The sequence below is a fragment of the Pseudophryne corroboree genome, chromosome 10 (assembly GCF_028390025.1).
Source record: "Pseudophryne corroboree isolate aPseCor3 chromosome 10, aPseCor3.hap2, whole genome shotgun sequence".
Classification (NCBI taxonomy): Eukaryota; Metazoa; Chordata; class Amphibia; order Anura; family Myobatrachidae; genus Pseudophryne; species Pseudophryne corroboree.
This window is the reverse complement of record NC_086453.1, coordinates 37037389-37063675: the sequence shown is the minus strand read 5'-3', so window position 1 is coordinate 37063675 and position 26287 is coordinate 37037389. Positions and strand designations below refer to the sequence as shown.

Below are 26287 nucleotides of genomic sequence, written 5' to 3'. Positions count from 1 at the left end.
TAACTTAATTGCTGTTCGGCAACACTGCTAACCATTACACCATCTGTGCTGGCCTTCATTGAATCACCTCATGCTCATATTGTAATCAAACGTTACTGTTTAATACAGAGATCACTTTAATACAGGGTTAGGAAAAATAAGGAACTAAACCAGTGTGAGGAAATTGTAACCACTTCTCCTAGTTACTAGAGATGATTCATAGCGATATTGTAGCCTCTCATTTCTTTCTTCAGCACATCTAAGAAAGGTTTGAATCTTGCAGGATCTGTAAGTACACATTGGCTTTGTTAGTATTGGTTTTACCTACTGTTTATTGCAGAAACTATATTTTTACATCTATCTTATTCTGTTTTATCAATTTACTGAGTAGAAAAAGTGTACCATTATATAATTATACACACAGTCCAAATGTTATAACAGAAAATATCAAAAGTCTATAAAACGTCTATCTGCAGCTCTTTTATATAATACAGAGGTTCTCAAACTCGGTCCTCGGGACCCCACACAGTGCATGTTTTGCAGATAACCCAGCAGGTGCACGGGTGTATTAATTACTCACTGACACATTTTAAAAGGTCCACAGGTGGAGGTAATTATTTCACTTGCGATTCTGTGAGGAGACCTGCAAAACATGCACTGTGTGGCCCCCGAGGACCGAGTTTGAGAACCTCTGATATAATGCAATCTGCACCTGCGCTTTGGGGCGCAATTTTCTCCATATCGAAATCAGGCCTGTAATGTGCAATGCAGTAATTCAGTTCTTTTATGTCGATTTTAGACAATATTTCAAGCTACAAATACATTCATGGTATGAAAGAGCAGAACACTCTACCTAAAAAAAAATATTTATTATAGACATTGTTCTTCAGACTGATAAAACAAACAAGAATTGACTTGCTTATAGGGGGAGATGTATCAAGTCTTGGGGAGAGATATAGTGGAGAAGTTACCCAAAGAAACCACTCAGCTTCTTACTGTCATTTATCAAGCAGATTCTTTGAAAGAGCAAAAAGTAATTGGTTTCTTTAGGCAACTATGCGACTGGGATGCGTTCAGCATCCCGGCCGTTGAGATGGTGGCGATCATGTGACTGATGCCAGAATCCACACACCACTAAGGAGACCGGCGCTGGAAGGTGAGTATCATGGTTCAGGGTTTGGGACCAAGGGGGACTAAAGTTAGCACTAGGGGGTTAGAGTTAGGCTCTATGGGGGTTGGTTGGCCATAGCCACCCCCCCCTCTCCCCCGAGGGATAGGGTTAGGGTAGGGGACAGGGGAGAGTAAAGATACTTACCCAATAATCTGTCGGGATCTTCAGTGTTGGGATGCCGCTGTTGGTCATGTGACTGCCAGCATCCTGACCCCGGGTATTTAGTATGTATTCCACCTGACTTTATCTCTCTCCAAGGCTTGATAAATCTTGCCTTTGGTGAGCATAGAGATATCAGCAAAAATAATAAATTATACTTTTTATACAATGATAGAGGAAGGAACATGTAATATTTTGGGGACAAGATGCGATAGAGGGGATTTTACATCCAAATCATTAGATGTAATACCCAGAGATTTAAAAAGAAAACCTGCTACTCCCCCTCCAATCATAGGCGAATCTGGGGGGTGGTCCAGAGGTGCACTGGACCACCCATTAGCCTGTATCCATGATTTATTAATTTAATTAGTGTCCTCCCGGTCAGGGTGGTGTGCATTTGCTGACCGGGAGGACTATAGTCGCGCTGCTTCTCCCTGGCTCCGCCTCCTTCCCAAGCTCTTGAATGTGCCGCACTCGTTCCTGTCAGAGCTCTGCCAGTCCTCCCGCCCGCCACCATCTCTTACCGCGGTCATGCCTGCAGCCCTCCGCTGGCTCTCGGTCCTCAGTTCCAGGCTCCCAACCGCCTCACCCTGCCGGCAAAGAAAAAAATACGAATGAATACACCATCAGTCAAATACGCCTGTTATTTTATACAACTCTGTAATTTACAAAAAAATCGAATTCGCAATAACTGCCGGCAATAGCCAAACACTGCCGTGAAAAAATACAAATCGTAAAAAAAAACAGTTTTCAAATAGACCTGCTTTTTTTTACCGTGTTATGATACATGGATCCGTGAGATCCGTGCCTGTTTATCAGTGGGAAGGGGTGGAAAAGAGTTAAAAATCAGAAAAAAAATGTGTGGGGGTCCCCCCTCCTAAGCATAACCAGCCTCAGGCTCTTTGAGTAGGTCCTGGTTGTAAATATACGGGGGGGGGGGGGGAAATTGACAGGGGTTCCCCCATATTTTAACAACCAGCCCCGGGCTCTGCGCCTGGTCCTGGTGCAAAAAATACGGGGGACAAAAGACGTAGGGGTCCCCCGGTAGACTGCAAGGTTAAGTGGGGTCACTCTTGTGGTTGGCCCCACTTAACTTCGCGGTCTACCGCAGACCGAAAAGTTCCCACCATTGGATACAATGGAGCGGCTATGTGCTACATTGTATCTACAGTGCGCAGCCTGACTGACAGTTCAGGCATGCACAGCCAATCAGGAGTCATGGGGGGTCTCGCCAGAAGGGAAAAGGGGTTCCATGTGTAAACATGGGACCCCTTTCAGTGCGTGGTCTGGGTTTTTTGTTTTTTTATTTTACCAAGCCCCTGGATTATAACTGTTAAGAAGAGGACCGATCTACCCCGGATTTTTTGTAAGTATAATTTTATTTACAGGTACCCCTGGATTCTACTGGAGAAGAGGACCGACTGCTTCGTGTCAACATAGGTAAGTATGGCCCTCATTCCGAGTCGTTCGCTCGGTAAATTTCATCGCATCGCAGCGATTTTCCGCTTAGTGCGCATGCGCAATGTCCGCACTGCGACTGCGCCAAGTAATTTTGCTATGAAGTTAGGTATTTTACTCACGGCTTTTTCTTCGCTCTGGCGATCGTAGTGTGATTGACAGGAAGTGGGTGTTTCTGGGCGGAAACAGGCCGTTTTATGGGCGTGTGGGAAAAAAACGCTACCGTTTCCGGAAAAAACGCGGGAGTGGCTGGAGAAACGGGGGAGTGTCTGGGCGAACGCTGGGTGTGTTTGTGATGTCAAACCAGGAACGACAAGCACTGAACTGATCGCAGATGCCGAGTAAGTCTGAAGCTACTCAGAAACTGCTAAGAGGTGTGTAATCGCAATATTGCGAATACTTCGTTCGCAATTTTAAGATGCTAAGATTCACTCCCAGTAGGCGGCGGCTTAGCGTGAGCAACTCTGCTAAAATCGCCTTGCGAGCGAACAACTCGGAATGACCTCCTATGTATGTATGTAAGTGTGCATGTATGTTTAATAAACTTTTACTTTCATGGTGTGTATGTTCTGTTTTTATTTGGGTATTTTTTTTGTAGTAGAACTACAGGTACCAGCGGGCCTGTTTTTCCCCTTCATGCTGGTACTTGTGGTACTCCAAGTACTAGCTTGTGGGGGAGGCTTGCTGGGACTTGTAGTTCTGCTACAATAAACAATATTCTTTTTTTTACACAAAAGGCTATCAGCGTCCCATCCGCCGCCCTTGGATGGGGGGACAGCCTCGGGCTTCACCCCTGGTCCTTGGGTGGCTGCAGGGGGGGACCCCTTGATTTAAGGGGTACCCACTCCTCCAGGGTACCCCGGCCAGGGGTGACTAGTTGGGGATTTAATGCCAGGGCTGCAGGGACCAATATAAAAGTGTCCCTTGGCTGTGGCATTATCTCTCTGACTAGTGGAGCCCGGTGCTGGTGTAAAAAATACAGGGGACCCCTACGTCTTTTGTCCCCCGTATTTTTTGCACAAGGACCAGATGCAGAGCCCGGTGCTTTTTGTTAAAATATGGGGGAACCCCAGTCAATTTTTTCCTCGTATTTTTACAACCAGGACCGGCTCAAAGAGCCCAAGGCTGGTTATGCTTAGGAGGGGAAACCCCGCGCAATTTTTTTGGGGGATTTTTTAACACTTTCAACACTTTTTTTAAGGTAAACAATGAAGCCCTGCACGGATCTCACTGATCCGGCCGGGATTCATTGTGTTAAGTCCTGCAGTGTTTTACTAATCACTCCCGTAAAGCACTGCCAAACATTACGAACGGCATCGACATCGGAAAACACGACAATGTAAAATACGACAGCATAGTAAATGAGGAATAAAAAAAAAAAGTTGCACATTCACACATTCGATGTCATTCGTGTTTACTCTCCCTCCAAATACCGACAATTATGAATCTTAGTAAATATACCCCATTGAGAGACATTGAAGGGGGGGAGGGGGGCACTGAGAGACAGAGGGGAGGGGAGAGAGAGGCACATTTGGGAGACATGGGGTGAGACCCTGAGAGACGTAGAAGGGGAAGACAGATCCACTGAGAGGCATAGAAGGGGGGGGGGGGGCACACAGTGAGAGACACAGAATGAAGGGGGAAGACACTGAGAGACATATAATGAAGGGGAGAGACACACTGAGAGATAGAATTAATGTGGAGGAAGACAGCTATAGAATGTGATGGTGTGCTGAGAGACTATGCAGGGGTAGGTGATGGTGTGCTAAAAGACGACACAGGGGGTAGGTGATGGTGTGCTGAGAGACGACACAGGGTAGGTGATTGTGTATTGAGAGATGACACAGGGGGTAAGTGATGGTGTGCCGAGAGATGACATGGGGTAAGTGATGGTGTGCTGAGAGATGATGCAGGGGGTAGGTGATGATGTGCTGAGAGATGATGCAGGGGGTAGGTGATGGTGTGCTAAGAGATGATGCAGGGGGTAGGTGATGGTGAGCTAAGAGATGATGCAGGGGTTAGGTGATGATGTACTGAGAGACGATGTAGGGTATGGCCTTCACTGCAAGCGACTAAGTGACTGAGTTGGCATCCAGTTGTGCGATATGCCCCCAACATAACATGCCCATAAGACAGAACCACTCTAAGGGGCAGATGTATTAACCTGGAGAAGGCACAAGGAAGTGATAAACCAGTGATCTGTGCAAGGTGATAAAGGCACCAGCCAATCAACTCCAATATGCAAATTGACAGTTAGGATCTGATTGGCTGGTGCATTTATCACCTTGCAATTATCACTGGTTTATCACTTCCTTATGCCTTCTTCAGGTTAATACATCTGTCCCTATGTCTCTGAATAGCCACCTCCCAGTCACAGACTGTGAACGCCCCAATACATTTCCAACATATTTCACACACTGGGGCAGATGTATTAACCTGGAGAAGGCATAAGGAAGTGATAAACCAGTGATCTGTGCAAGGTGATAAAGGCACCAGCCAATCAACTCCAATATGCAAATTGACAGTTAGGATCTGATTGGCTGCTGCCTTTATCACCTTGCACATATCACTGGTTTATCACTTCCTTATGCCTTCTCCAGGTTAATACATCTGCCCCACTGTGCTTCTCAATCGCTCCTGCGCCTCTGTGCGTACACACTGCGTAACACATTCACCATATCACATTTTAGGAATTTCAAACATGCGCCATAGCAAAAAGTTGCAACATTCCGTGAATAATGCTATTGCGTACGAATCAGGCCCACAGTGTCACTCTGTAATTGCCATCATTTCAATCATCTCTAGTTTTATACCTATAGACTTTGGCATACAATTACTGAATTACATTGATTTTTTATATTTTATATGAACTTGTTTTTGTTTTTTTGATAAAGTAATTGTTACTATGAAGCCATTTGAATGTTACATGATGGTTGTTTAATATACCCATTGTTGTTTCCATTTACTCTACAAATGTGTCCATTTACATCTTTGCCGACAGCGTGATGTACGTGCCCCTCAGATCGCGGCAGGGGAACTGCCGCATACTCGGGTGACTCAGTGCGCCACGCAGCGGCACTGTTCAAAACATGCTATCCTATACAATCGCAGGTGTGAGCACAGCACATGCGTCCACTGGTGGGCACTCTCTCACGTTATGAATTCCGTGGCGTGACACAGCACTGACAAATATGTACACGGAAACATTTGTATTTCCATTTTTTTCATCTTAATGTATTTTCTCATTGCTAACTGTAATATTTTATGCTTTAGTGGTTTCTGCATTTCAACCAAAAATTTGTGGAATTCTGGCATCACATTGTTTTATTATCTTTTAATTCATCAGTTTATGGCTAAAACTGTTTTTCCGTTTTTTATTGATATACAGTATCTTTCAAAATAGTTTTTCCTATTTTGCTACAATTTCAGTTTCTATGATCCAACTTTGAACACATTGGACGGGATGTACTAAGCATCGCATTTGCAATACAGTACATTCTGCCTCTTGCTCAGAAATACTAATTGCATATGTACTAACATATGCAATTAGTATGGATAAGGACAGCTCTCCTGATAAAAGCTGTCCTTTGTGATGTCTGGACCTCTGGGTTTACTACCCGAGAGTACCTCTACACATGCGCAGAGCGTCTCGGCGGCCACAGGGGGTGATGGGAGGGATCCGATTGGATCTTTTTCAGGAAGAAATTAGTAAAGAAGCCCATAGGCGTCTATGCAGAAAGAAGCCTTTAAGCTAGCGTTACCCACCGCATCCAGCATTCCGGGGCTTGGTACATACGAAAAATGCGGGCAAAGTCTGAAAATGGTCATTTTCATGTTTTTGGCTGCATTTTTCCTGTAGTACATCCTGCCTATTATGTCACTTCCTGTTACTGAATAGAGTATATAACAGTTTATTAATCAACCGGGGCAGCTTGCTATTATAGCATTATGATTTTAATACTACTACTACTACTACTACTACTACTACTAATAATAATAATAATAATAATACTACTACTAATAATAATAATAATAATAATAATAATAGAAATTTTAGGGTTGGGGTTAAAGTTAGTGTTAGAGTAAGTTGTCAAAATTTCAATATGTGACCTTATGGCAAGGTCAACTTATGTGCTCTGTTGACATAAATTACCTGTTGACAATATGAAGTTTAATTTAAGATCATCAACATTATAAATGTCAACAAATCATACTGAATCCATGGAAAGTGCTCCCCAACAGCAGTTTCTGCCATTACTATTGTGGACTGCAATGTTTGATGACATCATGGAGCTCTGCCTTTTTCCCACAACTATGCATAGAAAATTCAAAAGATCTAGGGAAACAAAAGGTCATTACCAGTGCCCTATCTGCCCCATACTGGCTCTTAGAGATGTACGGGCACCTGGAGACTTGAGAAGTCCACTCTATAAAACAATGTGCCACCTTAAAAGTTTGTGTCTAGTGGTTACTGTGATCACCAACCAATAATTCCCTATTCTACAGAAGTCATGAAGTAGTCTAAGACTCTAAGACAACCCCCCCCCCTCCCCCAATTATGGCTTTATTACATTTATGGATATCCTTATTGGAAAGAGAGTAGTCATTTCTTTCATATGATGTTTCTCCTTAGTGGTTATTGTCCGATGATTACCATGTCAGAAAACAAAATTACAGCTTTCAAGCATGGTGCTTAACCGCTAAAGTTCTGATATAAGATATATATGCTAGCTCTAATTCTCTGTTTTGTTACTGTGTTTTGGTGCTGTGGCAATCTAAAGGCCATTCTTCAAAGGTGCTGATTTAGGGGCTAATTCAGGTTGGATCACAGTGTGCGATCCAACCAGAATTTTGCATTGCCCATCTTGGAGGGGCCACAAAAAATGCGATCGCCTCTGCCTGTCAATTTGGCAGAGGCAGTCGCGGGGCGGAGGAGGCAGCAACGGATCGTTGTGGGGGAGGTGCGTCTTGAACGGGGGGCGGAGTCAGACCAATGGGGGCGTGTTGGGGGCATGATCACAGCGGCTGCATGATGTCACACGCAGCCGCCGCGATCAGGAAACTGGCGGCGAGTCTCCTGCAGCCGCAGCTAAGCTGCGACGGCAGGAGGCTCCCACAGTTTCTGCTAACAAGCAGAAATTGCGAACGCTTCGTAATTTCTGCCTGTTCAACTGGGGGAGGCTCCGGTCAGCATGCTGGGCGACCTTGCCCAGCGATGGGTGGCCCCCTGCATGCGATACAAAAAATAGCAAATTCTGCTGATTAGCAGCTATCCTTACTGAATGAGGCCCTTAATCACTTGTGTGGCAATACTCTTAGAGCTGCTTATCCCTCATTACATGGTGCAAATTTTCCAGGTCTCTTCATGAAATCATGTGAAATACTGTAATTGCGACAATGTGGATCTTTCAGAATTTATTTTTGCTTAAAATGTCATGTTTTGCTGCATTTGTTGTTTAATCCATCCCCTAAACATACAGTAATATAATCTTTCTGTACTTTATTATATTGAGTTGTGAGATATAAATTTTTTCAGATTAATCTCTCAAGAAAATGGGGAACCAGGAAGTGGTGCAAGTATGCGGGTACGCTCAGGTACAGAGTACCCTTAAGAATTTGGCAGCAGGTACGCAGTACCACCCACCGCACACTTTGCACCTGTGACTGCCATTACCACAATTATAACGCGCTGCCGAGCAACAAGACCATGGTGTTCGGTAGCATGACGGCACCTCCCACTTTGTCAGGGCTACAGGGAGTGCAACGGTGATGTCATGAGATCACATCACGCTTCCTCTCCTGGCAGGCATGGCTGGCATGAAGAGAGGAGCCTGGGTACTGGGCTGGTGCCTTTTTGCCTTTTCCCACAGTGTCCAGCTGTTTCCCTTCACTCAGCTCAAGTGACGCATCAGCACTGAGCGGCTTCTGTTCTTCACAGGCTGGGCTGCCGGGCATGTCTCTGGCTTCACTGTGTGGGGTATTATTATGGGGCATTACTATATACTTCTATTGTAATGTGGACACTACTATATATGTCTATTGTTATGGGGCATTTTTGTATATTTATATTGTAATATGGGGCACTACTATATATTTCTATTATACCGGGTCACTACTACAGTATATATTCCTGTTATAATGGGGGCATATCTATGTATTTTTATTAAATTGGGGTCATTACAATATATTTATATTATACTGGGGGCATTATAATATATTTCTATAATAGTGGGGTTATTACTATATATATCTATTATACTAGAGGTAGTACTATATATTTCTAACCTTGCCTCCAGAGTGCAAAGAAAAGGGACTATGCTGTGTGGCCACACCCCTAGTGTAATGTAGCCACTCCCCTAGTGTCATGTGGTCATGCCTCCTCATGACAAGTGACCACGTCCATTTTTCGGCACACTCAGTACCACTAAGAAAATATTTCTACTTGCACCACTGGAACCAGGTTAAAAATGTGCTTTTGTTCCACCATGCACAGTATTTAAGAATCACTCGGGTTCCTGAAGGTTGAGGAGATGACAGGCCATGTCCCTTATATGTTTCAACAAATCAACTTCATGAGAGGGCTGCAGGTTCAAGAAGCCATTGATCCGCTGGTAGTAGTAAATCCATGTGAAGTTCCTGAGTTCTGTGGAAACCACTGTAATTTGTGATATATTATAATTGATTTTTACTCACGAATGTAGTATGCTTCATCTATTTTATTTTTTATGCACTATAAAGCATTCTGTCTTTTTGTTATTCCGATAGATAGATAGATAGATAGATAGATAGATAGATAGATAGATAGATAGATAGATAGATAGATAGATAGATAGATAGATATGGATAGAAATAAATAGATAGATAGATAGATAGATAGATAGATAGATAGATAGATAGATAGATAGATAGATAGATAGATAGATAGATAGATAGATATGGATAGAAATAAATAGATAGATAGATAGATAGATAGATAGATAGATAGATAGATAGATAGATAGATAGATAGATAGATAGAAAGAAACTGTATACAGGTATAGATTTTCTGCATGTATGTAGATACTGCATGTCTGCAATAGCTTTCAGGTGCTGTTATACTGAAGTCTACTTAACCTTTCTTTTGGTGCCATATTTGTAAAAAGTTGCCATTTAGGGCTTGATGTACTAAAGCTTTTGTAAGTGGTGGTATTGCCCAATCAGATTCGGTCTATCATTTTCTAGAAAATAAAAGAGAAATGATAGCTAGATTCTTATTGATAGCTATGAGCAACACCACCTCATTTCATTTTTTTTTTACTTTAGTAAATCTATCCATTATAGTAATGACTGCAAGGAAATTAAAGAGAAGTTGCAATTACATTTGATTTTAAATTACAGATTTAATAGCAATATCTAATTTATATGTTAAATGATTGACAATTTGGAAAATCTATTAACTTATTGTAAAAATTTTAAGTTTAAGTTTTTATATTCCATAGTCGCCATCACTATAGTGCCAAAAATACATTATGGATTGTCATTTGGGCACTTTATTAACAAAGTTAACGCCAAGGATTTTTCAGCAATTCTTTTGAATCCTATAACTGATTTAATGAATATCATTGATTACCTGATATATCATTTTCAACATTTATGTGAATAACATACATAATAGCATGTAACTTTTGAATGTATGGATACTTTTTATTATTGAATATTGATTTGTTACCACTTTTTATAGTAGTGATATAATTGTCTAGGTCATAGAAGGGCGCTGATTAATCACAGTTACCTGGAAATTTGTTTTAGAATGCTTCTATATACTGTATGTTATGTTAACATGAATATTATTGCATAATGCACCATGTGCTATTAATAATGATGTCATAAAAAATCATTGATGAATGAGGAGGTAAAAAGAACTGCAAATTTGCTGGTATTTTTTTTCTTTTCATTTAAATCATACCTGCATTTCAACAACATTTATATTTACCTAGGTTCCCCTGCCATTCTCTGTTAGCCAGGACAATGTTTAAAGGTACCCTGTTCGCTACGGTATCCGTTCAGATGGTCGACAATGTTAAGGTTGACACTCATTAGGTCGACCACTATTAGTCGACATTGACATGGTCAACATGGACAAATGGTCGACACCTGAAAGTGGTCAACACATGAAAGGTTGACACATGAAAAGGTCATACTTTACGGGTGGTATTCAGTTTCCCGGCTGTCGGGATCCCGGCGCACAGTATACCGGCGCCGGAATCCCGACAGCCGGCATACCGACACTTTTTCTCCCTCTTGGGGGTCCACGACCCCCCTGGAGGGAGAATAAATAGCATGGCGTGCATAGCACGCCACCGTGCCTGCAGCGAGCCCGCTAGGGGCTCATTTGCGCTCGCCACGCTGTCGGTATGCCGGCGGTCGGGATCCCGGTGCCGGTATGCTGGCCACCGGGAGCCCGGCCACCGGCATACCATACTACACCCATACTTTACCATCCACGTGTGCTATGATTGGGAATAGTAATCTGTGCCGAGCGCAGCGGTAGCAGAGCAATGCACCTTGTCCGCTGCATGGCGAGCGAAGCGAGCCATGCAAGAGGATGCGGTACACTAATTGGGGGTCCTGGTCATATTCTGGAAAAAATTACACCAAAAACAGTTCAAAAATCCATGCCGACCTTTTCATGTGTCGACCTTTCATGTGCCGACCATTTGTCCATGTCGGCTATGCCAATGTCGACCAATAGTGGTCGACCTAATGACTGTCAACCTTAACATTGACGACCATTCATACCGGAACTGTTCGCTACACCTACTCCTACACATACAATTGGCATCTCCGATGTCACAATCAGTCATGTAAATTGTAAGTGTAGTTGCAGAGAGATGGGTGCTTCTAAATATTAAAATACTATATAACCAAAATGAAGCGCTGTCCAAATCAGTGTATAATTAAAAACATAAAACATTTAATACACAATATATTACAAACATATAACACACGGCCGGTGCTTATAGTATTTAAAAATAGAATTATATGTATATATAAAAATATATGTGATTCTCACAGCCACTCCGGAGTTAATTATCTATCTTAGTGCACTAGTAGTTAGTAGCAATTGATCATGCAAAAATCAGTAAACTTGAAAAGGTTTAAATGTTCAAAGCATGAAGATTTGTTAATATAACTTGTTAGTATGATGGTCCTTCCATGCAAATGATCACATTCACTGCGTCTGCTTTTAGCAGGGAAAACAAGTTATACTTAACAATCCAGCGTGGCCACGCTAATTAATTGCAGCAGCTCTGCGCATCTTCAGGCCCGGAGACTATGATGTACAGGGTGACGTCTCACTCCTTTGCTATCAGGTGGTCATTCTGAGTTGTTCGCTAGCTGTTTTCGGTCGCTGCGCTGCGATCAGGCATAAAAATGGCACTTCTGCACATGCGTATGTGGCGCAATGCGCACGCGCAACGTACTTTCACAACAGCCGAAGTAGTTTCACACAAGGTCTAGCGACGCTTTTCAGTCGCACTGCTCACCGCAGAGTGATTGACATGAAGTGGGCGTTTCTGGGAGGTAACTGACCGTTTTCTGGGAGTGTGTGGAAAAACGCAGGTGTGTCAGATACAAACGCAGGCGTGCTGGGGGAAACGCAGGCGTGGCTGCCCAAACACAGGGCATGTTCGTGACGTCAAAACAGGAACTAAATAGTCTGAAGTGATCGCAAGCTAGGAGCAGGTCTGGAGCTGCTCAGAAACTACACAATCTATTTTTTGTAGCCGCGCTGCGATCCTTTCGTTCGCACTTCTGCTAAGCTAAGATACACTCCCAGAGGGCGGCGGCTTAGCGTTTGCATGGCAGCTAGCGAGCGAACAACTCGGAATGAGGGCCTCAGTCCGGTCCTCACGCTGTAATGCTGCAAGACAATGTTGGACACTCCCAGCCGTGGGTAGCACTCTCCTTACGCGTTTCTCCACCTGTGTGCAGCTCAGCGGCTTCCTCAAAGAGAATAAATATTAACACAGCATGTACAGACCAGCAGCAGATCCAGGTAAGCCAGTCCAACTATGGTAATTGTATACCCTTTTGTTTAACTTTTTGTATCCTTCTATAGGAAATCTTATGAAACTCATCATATACAATCCAGGCAATAATATAAAGAGAGACGGGACATAAACACTATTGGGATAATGCACAAGTACTCTCTCTGCCTGAAAACTTCATTTCTCCTATTTGTTCTTCAAGGTAAGATGATCAAATTAATAATATCTTCTCAAACTCAGTTTATCATTCAAAATTTTTATTCTAGTTGCACAATTTAGATCATACTTAAATATATATTTTTGTCAAAGATAAATTCTATTTTAAATGTTTAAAATGTTATTAGGATACTGTAAATCCTGTTATACTAGAATGGGTAATATTCCTACTATGATGGAGACAGTGGGTCTCATGAAGTGTTGGTTGATCAGAAAACACAGGAATATTATTGTTCTATGGCAATAGGAAATATATCAATGCATACAGCCGTATAATTTATGTATCTATTGTATTTTAACAACACATAATTTATTAAATCTACACCCCCATCCCCCCCCCCACCCCTTATAGGTATTCCTATATTTTCCACCTCTATAATTGATACAAATTTTGATCTGCATGATAGTGTTTCAGAAAAAATGCAGTGAAACACTGTATTTTAAATGCAACAATGGGAAAATGGGGTAATAGAAAAGATTCCTGTACAGGAGCTGAGTATGTCACGTACAAATACACTGTATAAATTTCAATAAATTATAATTTGTAAAAACCTTTTATATAATTTCCATCAATATCACTCTTATTGATTAGCTTTTCTTTATCAAACATGGATAAGTATTTGTCTCTTTTGCTAGCACATAATCTCAGCCATTGTATGATATATCAAAATATTTTGTATGTTCTTATCTGTAAAAAAAAAACAAAAAAAACCTTATGCTGCCGGAGCAAAGATACCAAAAATTAGTCAATTGGCCAGAAAAAACAGGAAGATTATTGTTCTGTGGAGCTAGGAGATATATCAATGTATGCAGCCATCAAAAATAAATAATATTTTAAATGAAGAAATTTTTATAATTAAGGTTAATCCCATTATACTAATATGGGTAACATTCCTAAAATCACAGAGATAATAAGGCTCATGAAATGTTAGGTGTCTGCTCATTTGTTTTGATTAAAATATACTTTTACAAGCACCTATAAACTATGCTGATAGCATTTCCTTCTATTATTACACATATGTATTTTTTTATTTTTTAGCTAGTGTAGGTTAGTGTGACTTTTACATAATTTGCTGTACAAACAGAATAGAGAATATTCACACTAGACTTTTATAGAGGTACAGTATGTGAAGATTTATCTTTTAACAAAAGATAAGGATTTTTACAGCATACTGTATGATGATTTTCTATAGGCATCATATTGTACCCATAGCTGTACCACATTGTTATAGATAAAAATGTGAGTTAAATTAAAAGTATTTGAATCATTTATATATTAAGCTCCATATGGATCAATATCAGAATTGGAAAATAAATAAAGATTAGAGGCTTCTATTCCTTGTTTTTGTACAATGGAGGTATATAACGATCAGAAGCAATCAAAGACTGATGGCATCTGGGTTTCCATACCAAATTATTAACTTCCTTAAGAACTAAAGTGATGTTTTTTTAAGTAAATCTTAAGATGAACCAATATATATATATATATATATATATATATGTGTATATATACGCAAATAGAAAACCACAGCACTCGCCACCCCAGAAGCGGGGAACAGCAATGCACTAACCACTTATAGGGTGGGGTGCATGTAACACAGCACTCGCCATCCCAGAAGTGGGGTACACAGCTGCACTTACCACTCACAGGGTGGGGTGCATGTAGCCCATGACCACATCACTCTAATACATACAAACAGAGAACCCAGCACTCACCAAGGTAAGCTCACTTATCCTCTGTTTACCTCTCTTCTGGGATGGTGAGTGCTGTGTTACATGCACCCCACCCTGTGAGTGGTAAGTGCATTGCTGTTCCCCGCTTCTGGGTTGGCGAGTGCTGTGGTTTTCTATTTGCGTATATATGATGGGGTTAATCTATGGTTAACTCTTATTAACCGTGGCCACTAGCTTTCTCATGCACCCCTGTGTGGACTCTATTATCCTGAACCTGTCTCAGCTGTTCCTTAGCAATCTATCTAAGCCAATGTAAGGTATCTAGTGTACCTTTAAAAGCCATAAAGTCTGTGGCAGGTACACATTAAATCTAGCAGGCAGATGATGTGTGTAACAGCAGTTAAATAGTCAGGTTTTAAGACTCTGTGATAGTGTAGGACCTGCATGAAGGTGGGGTACCTTGGCGATCGGTTTGCAGGCTTCCGTGCATTGGCCAATCCACCAACTAAACCCCCATCATTTATTTATTGAATTGTTGAGGATAAGTGAGCTTACATTGGTGAGTGCTGGGTTTTTTGTTTGTGTGTATATATATATATATATATATGATTTATATATATACATATGTTCTAGCTGTTTTACCTGTTCTTCTAATGGGAGTTTCTAATTTTCATTGTTGTAAATATAAATGAGTGTTAAAAATTTGGTAAATCTATAGAGATGTAAATTTGAGACATCTTAATGTAGGTAAATATTAATCCATGGTTCTTGGGGTTACTCGAGGAGCACCCGTAGCAGATACGGTAAAAAGTGACTGGACCATTTTTGTAGTTTATTAAATTGTACACACTGGAGGTGCGATCCAAATCTGTAATAATGTCATTATGTCAACCCCCTTTTCATCCCCTTAGGGAGGTTTATTAAAATTCTGATTTCAAGTTTTCCTATTTTCCACCTGCAGAATATCTATGTAAAATATCAGCTTCCTAACAAATCAGGAAGTAAAAGAATTATTGATGATTCAGTGAGTGAGTGAGTGAGGGCTTTCACATTGATATATATATATATATATATATATATATATACATATACACATACAAAGGGGCGCCACGGCCACGAAACGTTGGTCACCCATTCCAGTGATGGAATAAAACAGTTTTCACTTTATTCATTGGAGTGAGTCTCTGAGTGCCGCTAAATGCCAAACATTGTTTTATACTGATAATTCCAGAGGGCACCGGAGCACAGTGAATCAGGGTGAGTGCCGGTTCTAATACTCTCTCTATATATATATATATATATATATATACCTATATATATATCAGTGCTTCTGCATCACTGGAAACACTCTGTGTTTTATGTGACTTCTGTATATTGACGAGCTTCTATGCGGACATACTGTGCTGTAAACACTCTCTGCTGTAAATACACTGTGCTGTAATCACTTTATGGCAGTCTGCACGGCACATAGGTTTAAAATGGCATCTGTATGCTGCTCTGGGCATCATTAGTAGCTAGGGGCTTGTGTACTTAAACTTTGTGTGCTTAGCCCATAACCATTGGGAAATGATGTGGGTGCACTTTTACTAGCACTCACATATTACTATTGTTATCTTATTTAGGTATTAAATATTAATTCTATACTTGGATGCTGATGACAGTTTAGCTTATTGTGCACTTTTTTTCCTTTTTTTAATTTACTTGATTTTTTTTTTTAGTGTGTTTTTCAGGCTCAAACAAAAATAAATGGTCATTCACATTCCCAGAAATAATTCCAGCACTGAAGCATTCTAATGTGGTGATTCCCTGCACATACACTGCCCCATCTGACCACGGAGAGGTCCGCCTGATATGGTTTAAGTACAAGTTAATGGGATACCCACAGATATACAATGATGAAAACCCATCTAAAGTAGCTAAAGAATACAGCGACCGCACGTCGCTTGTAGAGAATGGAACTAACAGCTGCTCATTAAAAATCACTGATGTGAGAGAGACCGAATGGTATTACCCAGGAATAAGTGAAGATATAAATTCCTACGACCTGAATGATAAGCAATCTGTCAAGGTGAAAGTATCAGGTAAGTGTATGTCATATATAAGAAACAGTAAAATACTGAAAAATACAGTATATTTTACTTATAGCTAGAGATAAGTGTAAGTTAGGATTACCACCTTTTTATTTTCATATTCCCAGATAGACGGCATCACCAGGATGCATGAGCAAACCCAAAGTGGGGTTACAAACATTTTATTTGTTACATTTCATGCCATTTTCTTAAAACTCTACTAAATGGCACTCTTATGACCATTCATACACCTCAGAGATTCCTAATGTTCCTCTATATCCAGCTTGGTTACATTTTATGATGTTGAATTCTGACCTACAGCTACAGTATATGCATGTCAGAAATAAATAAATTCATGAAAGAATTGGGAAGCTTCCATTTTGTAGAGTTACAGGGTCAGTACGGAACTCAGAGGTCTCATTCATGCAAATATTATTTTATGTAGTAAGCAATCTGGTGTCCCCAGATTACTACCCCCTCCCCCCCCCACCCCCCACACCACCCCCTCTCAAATCTGACCGTTAGGTTTGGTATTTGTTTTTGAACTGTAAATGGGTCCCCTGGGCAGTTCTGACTGTGGCTGGAATGAATGAAGGTAGGTGGAGAGATATTTCTTTTCCTCATGCAGGAATATATATAGATAATTGAGGTAGACAAGTAGAGTCTGGAGGTGCTTCTGGACCGTTTAAGCTTAGGATGGGTACCCGGAACTCGTGATGTGAGCAGAGTGCTAGTAACACAATGAGTCCAGGTTTTGAACATACCAAAGGTGTGTAACTTCCCCTTTAATTGCACACTAGAGGAGATGAGAGTGATGTGGTCTGCTCCAAGCTGTGTTGGAAAGAACAGTCTATGAGGGGAGATGTGTACACAGGCAGAGACCGTGATTCCTCTGGTGTTGTGAAGTTCAGGGACCATACAGTTGTACAGAATAGAAGTGAGCAATGCACTGTGAGAGTAATCAGCATGCAGTTGATTATGGCTCATGGAAATATCCAATTACCAATGGTACATTACCACAGATATCACCTGGGTCTATTCTATTATCCCTGATAAGCCAGCACGAGTTGCGTCTTATCGAGGATTGTGTCACCGGCCTCAGCACTGGGCATCGGCTCCCCCGAGAGCTCTGGCTCCCGCTTCCCCACCACATGACCCCGCCTGGCCAGTGCACCTGGGTTGGGGGAACAGAGGTGGATGTGGGCCAAGGGGCCAGCCTCTGGGTGCCCTTCTCTGGCGTCCCCGGCTTGCTGCCGTTGCGGTGGGTGTGGGGCACTGATTGGAGGGTTAGCAGCAGTTTATCAGGGATTTTGATTCACCTGCCTCAGGCAGGCAAAAGAATATCCCTGATAAGCACCCACTTTTTAGGTCGGTGGCGGCGAAAACACACAAGTTTCAAAGAACCTGTGGTTTGCACACATGAAAAAATATTTTTTAATGGGAGATCTAAGTGGATCCCCCGTAAAAATATTGGTTAAACAATGGGAAAAATTGGGAAAAACTCCCATTTTTCAAACCTGATGCTTCATCACACCTAATTGAGGGGGTCATTTTGACGCAATCGCACGCTGCAGTTTTTTGCAGCCGCGCGATCGGGTATGTCCTGCGCATGCATGCAGGCCACAAATCGCAGGCGCGCCGCTGCCCGGCAATGGCCGCAATGAAATGAACAAAGAAAGCGTTCGCAGTGGTAAACGCTAGAAGATTGACAGGAAGAGGCTGGCCGGTGGTGTCAACTCACCGTTTTGAAGACGTGTCCGGGAAAACGCAGATGTGTCCAGGCGTTTCCAGGGAGGGTTCCTGACGTCAGCTCCGGACAAGATCATTGCAGCGTGTGAGTAAGTCCTGTGCTGTGCAGAAACTGCACAAACTGTTGTTTGTGCAGCTCTCTGCACAAGCGAGCGCAGCCCTGCACAGCGAATCCCCCCCTCTTCTGAAGGCAGCGATTACCTGATCGCAGCAGTGCTAAAAGTACCCTGCCAGCGATAAGATCGGAATGAGGGCTTGAATACCCACCTAAAACCTGAGAATACTCTGGATGATATGCTGAGCTGTAGTCTTAGAACACACTTGTGTTTAGGAAACTAGGGGGTCTATTTATTAAGGAACAAGACGGGAGAATCTATAGAATAGGTGAGGTAGGAAGATATAGGCCAGATGCACTAAGCCTTGAAAAGTGATAAATTGCACGGAGATAAAGGGGTACATTTACTAAGCAGTGATAAGAGCGGAGAAGTGAGCCAGTGTAGAAGTGTCCATGGCAACCAATCAGCACTGAAGTAACATCTATAATTTGCATACTATAAAATGATACAGAGCTGCTGATTGGTTGATGGGGAAATTTCTCCACTGGCTCACTTCTCCGCTCTTATCACTGCTTAGTAAATGTACCCCAAAGTACCAACCAACCAGCACCTAACTGTATTTTTTTAAACCCAGCCTGTGCATGGCAATTAGGAGCTGATTGGCTGAAACTTTATCACCCTGCAATTTATCACTTTTCAAGGCTTATAGGCCCTACACACTGGCCGATATTCTGAAAGATATGAACGATCTCGTTCATAAATGAACGAGAACTCGTTCATATCTTTCAGTGTGGAGACTCCAGCGATGAACGATGCGCGGCCCCGCACTCGTTCATCGCTGGTCCCCCGTCGGCTGTGCATGCAGGCCAATATGGACGATCTCGTCCATATTTGCCTGCACTTCAATGCAGCCGCGTGACGGGGGGAGTGAAGAAACTTCACTCCCCCCTTCACTGCCCCCCTGCCGCCGGGTCGCTCGTCGGCCGTATCCGCCGTCGGGCAGCTCTGCGGCGGGTCGGCGGGTGTGTAGGGCCCTTTAGAAATAAATGGTATTGCAATTAACACAATGGCCCTCATTCCGAGTTGATCGGTCGCAAGGCGAATTTAGCAGAGTTACACACGCTTAGTCTACGCCTACTGGGAGTGTATCTTAGCATCTTAAAAGTGCGAACGAAGTTTACGCAATATTGCGAACAAAAAAAACTTAGCAGTTTTAGAGTAGCTCCAGACTTACTCTGCCTGTGCGATCAGTTCAGTGCTTGTCGTTCCTGGTTTGACGTCACAAACACTCCCAGCGTTCGCCCAGACACTCCCCCGTTTCTCCGGCCACTCCTGCGTTTTTTCCGGAAACGGTAGCGTTTTCAGCCACACGCCCATAAAACGCCGTGTTTCCGCCCAGTAACACCCATTTCCTGTCAATCACACTACGTTCGCCGGTGCGAACAAAAAGCCGTGAGTAAAAATCCTTTCTTCATAGCAGAATTACTTAGCGCAGTCGCAGTGCGAACATTGCGCATGCGCTCTAAGCTGATTTTCACTGCGATGCGAAAAAAAAGAACGAGCGAACGACTCGGAATGAGGGCCAATATACAGAAAAAAACACACACAAGTTGGGAACAAACCCACGTTATGGTGAAATATAAACCCATATAAAACAATAATCATAAAAGTGACAAACACATTCTAATAATAAAAAGCAACCATGTTTTCCTCCGCTAATATGGAGGTAATAACATAAACATTAATTAAACTCCTAATTTCAGCAGTATTGAAGCAGGGAGTCTCTTGTGGTAAGGCAAGTGATAGGTAGGACTACTATAGTGTTTTCTAAAATCTGCTTCTCCCTATGTGCTGATGCAGTGAATGAGTGGTGAGAGGTTCTTACTGGCGCCAGTCCTTAGAAAATAAGTAAATACAGTATCAGGAATTTGGAGAGCCTTTCATTTCTGCTTTTGGCTCATAAACATAGGGCTAAGCGCAGCCAATGAGACAATTACTTGGCTTTCACTGTCACTGTACGGAGCGTAGGGAAATAAGTATGTTGATGTGCTGTAAAGAATGATAATAGAAACAATATAATCTATATTGTTACAAATGTTGCTAAGTGAAATAATACATTTGTAGATATCACATTTAAAGTTTCACTGTATATTATGGTGCAAGATACGTGATGTGACTTAGGGGCCTAATTCAGATCTGATCGAAGCAGCAAATTTGTTAGTTAATGGGTAAAACCATGTACACTGCAGAGGGGGGCAGATGTAACATGTGCAGAGAGAGTTCGATTTGGGTGGGTCATTTTGTTTCTGTGCAGAATAAATACTGGCTGCTTTATTTTTACACTGCAAGTTAGATTTCAGGTGGTCATTCCGAGTTGTTCGCTCGTTATTTTTTTTGCTACGGAGCGATTATCGCAATGTTCGCAGTGCACCTGCGCCAAGTAAATTTGCTCAAAAGTTTGGTCTTTTACTCACGGCGTAACAAGGTTTTTTCTTCGTTCTGCTGATCGTAGTGTGATTGACAGGAAGTGGGTGTTTCTGGGCGCAAATTGGCCGTTTTATGGGAGTGTGCGGAAAAACGCAGGCATTTCAGGGAAAAACACGGGAGTGTCTGGAGAAACGGGGGAGTGGCTGACCGAACGCTGGGTGTGTTTGTGACATCAAACCAGGAACGAAAAGGACTGAACTGATCGCAGTGTAGGAGTAAGTCTCGAACTACTCAGAAACTGCAAAGAAATTTCTATTTGCAATTCTGCTAATCTTTCGTTCGCAATTCTGCTATGCTAAGTTTCAGTCCCAGAGGGCGGTGGCCTAGCGTGTGCACTGCTGCTAAAAGCAGCTAACGAGCGAACAACTCTGAATGAGGGCCCCAGTTTGAACACACCACACCCAAATCTAACTCTCTCTGCACATGTTACATCTGCCCCACCTGCAGTGCACATGGTTTTGCCCATTAGCTAAAAAATTTGCTGCTGCAATCAGGTCTGAATTAGTCCCAGGGGTAGCTAGTTTTGAACTTTCACACCTTAGCATTTTTCCGCACATCACCTGCACAGTGGGATTGTTGTGCACTGTGGACTTACACTTTGTACTTTTCTCACAATCCTGGCAGTGTAAATGTACACAATGTTGTGTGGTGGGATACATGGCTGTCATATCGGCCCCTTGTTTATTTTCCCAGATTAGCCTCCTTGTTGTACTGCTAGTAAGGTACTTGTGCTTTGATCGCAGTAGTATGTTTCTTATTCCTACGTTCAATTTACTAATTATACAGAAATTTGTAAACTCAGCGCAGAAATATCGACTGATTACCCTTTTCTGTTGCTCAACCATTACTATTGTATCTTGGGATGGGGGCCTCAAAAATCCATCATCATGCTTTTCTTAGTTTGAAAAAGAAGTTCAGTTCTTCTTAGAAAGAGTTTGCCAGCTAACTTGTAAGGCAGTTTTTGAAAAATCATGTAAATACTTTTACTTAACATAGTAACTTGGGGTCTATTTACTAAGCATTGGACGGAGATAAAGTGGACGGAGATGAAGTATCAGCTAATCAGCTCCTAACTGTTATGTCACAGGATGGGTTTGAAAAATGGCAGTTAGGAGCTGATTGACTGGTACAGATGGAGCCTCCGTTATCTATGCCTGCCTGATCGCAGGCGTGCACTCCCAGCGTGACTAGGCGATCCGTCCGCCTAGTCATGCCGGGAGTGCACAGAGACGCTCCCATTCAAGTGAATGCGGCGCGTCTCCGTCACCGGCACGTGCGCCCAGTTGGAGATGGAGACGCCGAGTCCTAGGCGCACCTAGGTGGGCACGCCTAGGTACAGACGGAGCCACGATTAGCGTGGCTCCATCTGTACTTTATCTCCATCCACTTTATTTCCACCCAAGACTTAGTAAATAGACTTCATAGTAACAGGTAACTGTGGCTCATGGAGCACCTGGATAGCATATATACTGTATGTATTAACCAGTTACGTCTGTGCCCTCTATCAGGTTGCTATGAAGACTCATCGTGCAGGGATTGGAGTTTTACTATCCCTTACTCTATAGATGCATTGAGAGGTTCATGTGTAGAGATCCCCTGCACGTTCTCCCATCCCACACATGCTAAGGATTATAACTTCTTCTGGTACTTGTACAGACGCACAGGCTTACCTCAGATCTTCAATAACAGAACCCCTGATGATATTATAGACGAGTACAGAGGACGGACATTTCTTGTGGGAAACACAAGCCGGAGCTGCTCACTGATTATCAATAATGTGCAGACAAAAGAAGGATACTTTCCTGGTGTAAATATAGATATAAACTCCTATGAAATCAATAATGGAAAGTTCACCAGAGTGTTTATCACAGGTAAAATATTAATTCCGCAATGTGTAGAACTTGAGATAGATCTCATACACTATCAGCATAAAAAGCAATGAATTTAATTTTACAAGCAAGTTACAGCGAATACCGTAATCAATAATAAACCCCAGAGAATACACAACCTCTGCAAAAAGAAAGAAAAGTGCTCTCTTTTTGTGGGTCACGAGTCCTACCCAAAATATTGCTAAAACTTAGCTTTTAATAGTATTCATTAAAATGACATCCATAGTAGAATGCTTTATTAAAGTAAAATCTATTAGATAATGAATAAAATATATATGTAGATCAAACATCCACCATACACAATTAATAACCCTGCTTTACATAAGGGGATAAGGAGGATTTCTCTGGCAGGGTCCACAGGTTATCCACAGGATAACAATGGGATATGATGGAGCGACAGCAGATTGGCACCAAACGATCACAAGCTTTCCGGCCTCCCAGAATGAACCGGGCTCATCCATATATCCCCGCCCACTGGCTCAGGCAAATCAGTTTTTTGTTTGGTGTGCGGCAGGAGCCGGACCATGGTCACAGGGTTGCTGTTCTTTGGCAGCCATAAGCTTTATTAATTTATTTTTATAGTCTTACTGTGTTTTTTGAGTGATCTTTCCTAACCGCGTCTTACACGCATATTGGAAATAGTCGCTCCAACAACTCTCTGCCGGGTCGCAACAACGCTTACCCACGGCACAAGTGCTGTCTCGATGGGCATCTGTGTCGGATATACTAGCAGGTCCAGCAGACGTTACCAGGCTGTGGCTGGAGCATGGGGAGAAGGTAATGCCTTGGTTCCACTTAGAAGGGGAATACGGACACAGCCGCACTGTATTGGGAGGAGACTACCAAACAGCAGCTGGCACGCCGCCACCACGGGTGCTCCAGCGCTAGGCCTTAGGGATCATAAGGTACCAGGATTAGTATGAGGCTGTGATCCCTAGGGTTGATGTCAGCGGTGAAAAGTCAGACGCTCTCCTGGTCGCCCCTCCCCCCAGTTCATGACCAGCTTCCGTAAATCTCCCGCCATGAACTGATTGCTTCACTTCCATCTCAGACGCTACCACGAGGGGTCTTGGTCGCAGCATAGGCCGCTGCGTCTGTGTACACTAAGTGTTACAGCGAGGAGACCAGGTCGCAGACTGGTGCGTCAGCATGCACAGTGCGTTCACTGAGCGTCTGTGTTCACTAAAAGTTCCCGGAGCGGCAGTGTACACTAGTAGCGTCTGGGTCCACTCATCGTTCACTAACGTATTGATCGATCCTTGAAGTGGGGTAAGTCTCCCTGTATCTCACTCTACTGAGTATGGGTTATACAGTACTAAATTTCTATCTACTTTTGTTAGTATGAATAGTTAACTTTAGTGACGTATCCAGACACAACACTCTGAAGTTGAGCGCTACGTTTCCCTGGCAAATAATATAAATGATTGTCGGTTGATCTTCTGATCCTCAATGCAGGTGCATGGGTAGGGTCACACATGATATCACTTTAGGAAAAAGTGGTTACAGTCACAAATTGTGTAGTACACTGTGAAGGTGCTGATTATTTATCATGTCTAAGAGCGGCAAAGGTGACGAGGGTACACTTTCAGTAACACCAACATTCATATATTGTTTTGCAAAAACTGTATTATCCTCTATGATCTGGTACAGGATGGTTTGTGTGTAAAATGGTTTGCTGTTTGGCATAATACATCCCTGATCTACATCAGGTATAGATAGACCCATTGGGGCAATGTTTGCACAGACCTTGTCCAGTTTAGCTGAAAAGTTAATTCTTACACTATTGACCCATGCAGCTCACTACTTCAGGTATATCCCCAACAGCTTCTCCATTTTGACAAGCTGATGAACCGAAGGTAAATAAAGCATCGACTTCACAGCCTACACATGTTAATCATCAGACGATGAAAGCTCTATATACTCTACTTCAGCATACGAAGAACAGGTAAAAGGTATCAGCTAAATGAATGCGCTGGATAACTGAGAGAAAAAAAAGGCTAGTCTGTCAATAAAGGCAGCAGAGCCTGGGTTAAAAATGGGTGGTCTTCTGTTTGCCGGCGGTCGGGCTCCCGGCGCTCAGTATACCGGCGCCGGGAGCCCGACAGCCGGCATACCGACAATTATTTTCCCTCGTGGGGGTCCACGACCCCCCATAGAGGGAGAATAAAATAGTGTGGCGCGCGTAGCGCGCCACCGTGCCCGTAGCGTGGCGAGCGCAGCGAGCCCGCAAGGGGCTCATTTGCGCTCGCCAAGCTGTCGGTAAGCCGGCGGTCGGGCTCCCGGCGCCGGGATGCTGGTCGCCGGGAGCCCGACCGCCGGCCAGCCGTAGTGAACCCGTTAAAAATAAGGCACCTGTATTTAAACGTCCCAAAGGGCCTCTTCACGAGGGCAGAATTCAGGACAAAGGTTTGGGTTACACCCAATGAAATGGAAAGCCCGGTAAATGGGATTCCAATATCTTTTTCCAGCTGGGGACTGTTTAAAATAGGGAAAGCCTCCCAAAATAGATATGCATGTCATTGATAGTGCAAAAATCTATATGGCCTCTTCTGTCAAAAGAGGAATGGTTTTCAAAAAATACCATTTTCTCTTTGTCTTGGGCAGTCATAAGGCCAGCCATGACTTCACCTTGCAATCTACGGCTACACCACTCTGGATAGGCCAAATCTCACTAGATCTTGGAAGCTAAGCAGTGTTGGGCCTGGTTAGTTCTTGGAGGGGAGACCACCTTGAAATACCAGGTGCTGTAGGTACTTAGGGCTAAGGTACTGGAAGACAGGTTTTCAGTGCCTGCAAGTGAGCATTAATCCCATATAGCTTATATGGACACTAATGTTCTAGGGCATCAGCAATAACAATAGCTGTTCGCAGAGCAGTTTGGCTCACATACATGGAAAGCTGATTCAGAATCTAAGAAGGTTGTGGAAACTTTGCTTTTGCTGGAAGTTTCTGTTTGGGAAGGAGTTAACAGTTATTCTGGAGTAAGAATCAGACTCCAAGAAGGTCACGTTTCCTTCCACATATAACCCCAAACCTAGGGGGTCCGGTTTCGGCCTTGTCGGTCATAAAGGAACGTAACAGCCTCAATACAATAAGTTTGGTAAGGCAAAGAAGCAAAGGCAACCAGAGGGCCAGCTTCCAAACCAGAGGATAAGCCATCAGCATGATGGTGTGGGCCTCCTTTTGGGGGACTCCAAAAGGATTAGGGGGCTGACTTATTCAGTTTGCACAGATCTGGTAGTAGTCTACAAACAGATGCCTGGGTGCAAGAAGTGGTATCTCTAGGTTATACTTTCCCTTTTAGAACCATCCTCTTCAAAGGTTCATCTGTTTCAGCCCATCTTGGGTA

The 26287-nt window shown here is 42.8% G+C and overlaps 1 protein-coding gene and 1 pseudogene across 3 annotated transcripts in view; both read left to right on the top strand.

Annotated features, from left to right (window-relative positions):
- The first annotated feature begins 231 nt into the window (after window positions 1-231).
- Window positions 232-26287, top strand: part of LOC134966967 (B-cell receptor CD22-like) — a 78488-nt gene continuing 52432 nt past the window's right edge. For 2 of the 3 annotated variants that reach the window (XM_063943977.1, XM_063943976.1), the window contains exons 1-4: window positions 232-267; window positions 12870-13000; window positions 16407-16769; window positions 22558-22920. In XM_063943977.1, coding sequence (XP_063800047.1) covers window positions 12946-13000; window positions 16407-16769; window positions 22558-22920 — 781 coding nt within the window. In that variant the 5' untranslated portion in view covers window positions 232-267; window positions 12870-12945. The remainder of the gene's footprint in view (window positions 268-12869; window positions 13001-16406; window positions 16770-22557; window positions 22921-26287) is intronic. The other variant, XM_063943978.1, reaches the window with a different exon arrangement.
- Window positions 25573-25691, top strand: LOC134967042 (5S ribosomal RNA; annotated as a pseudogene).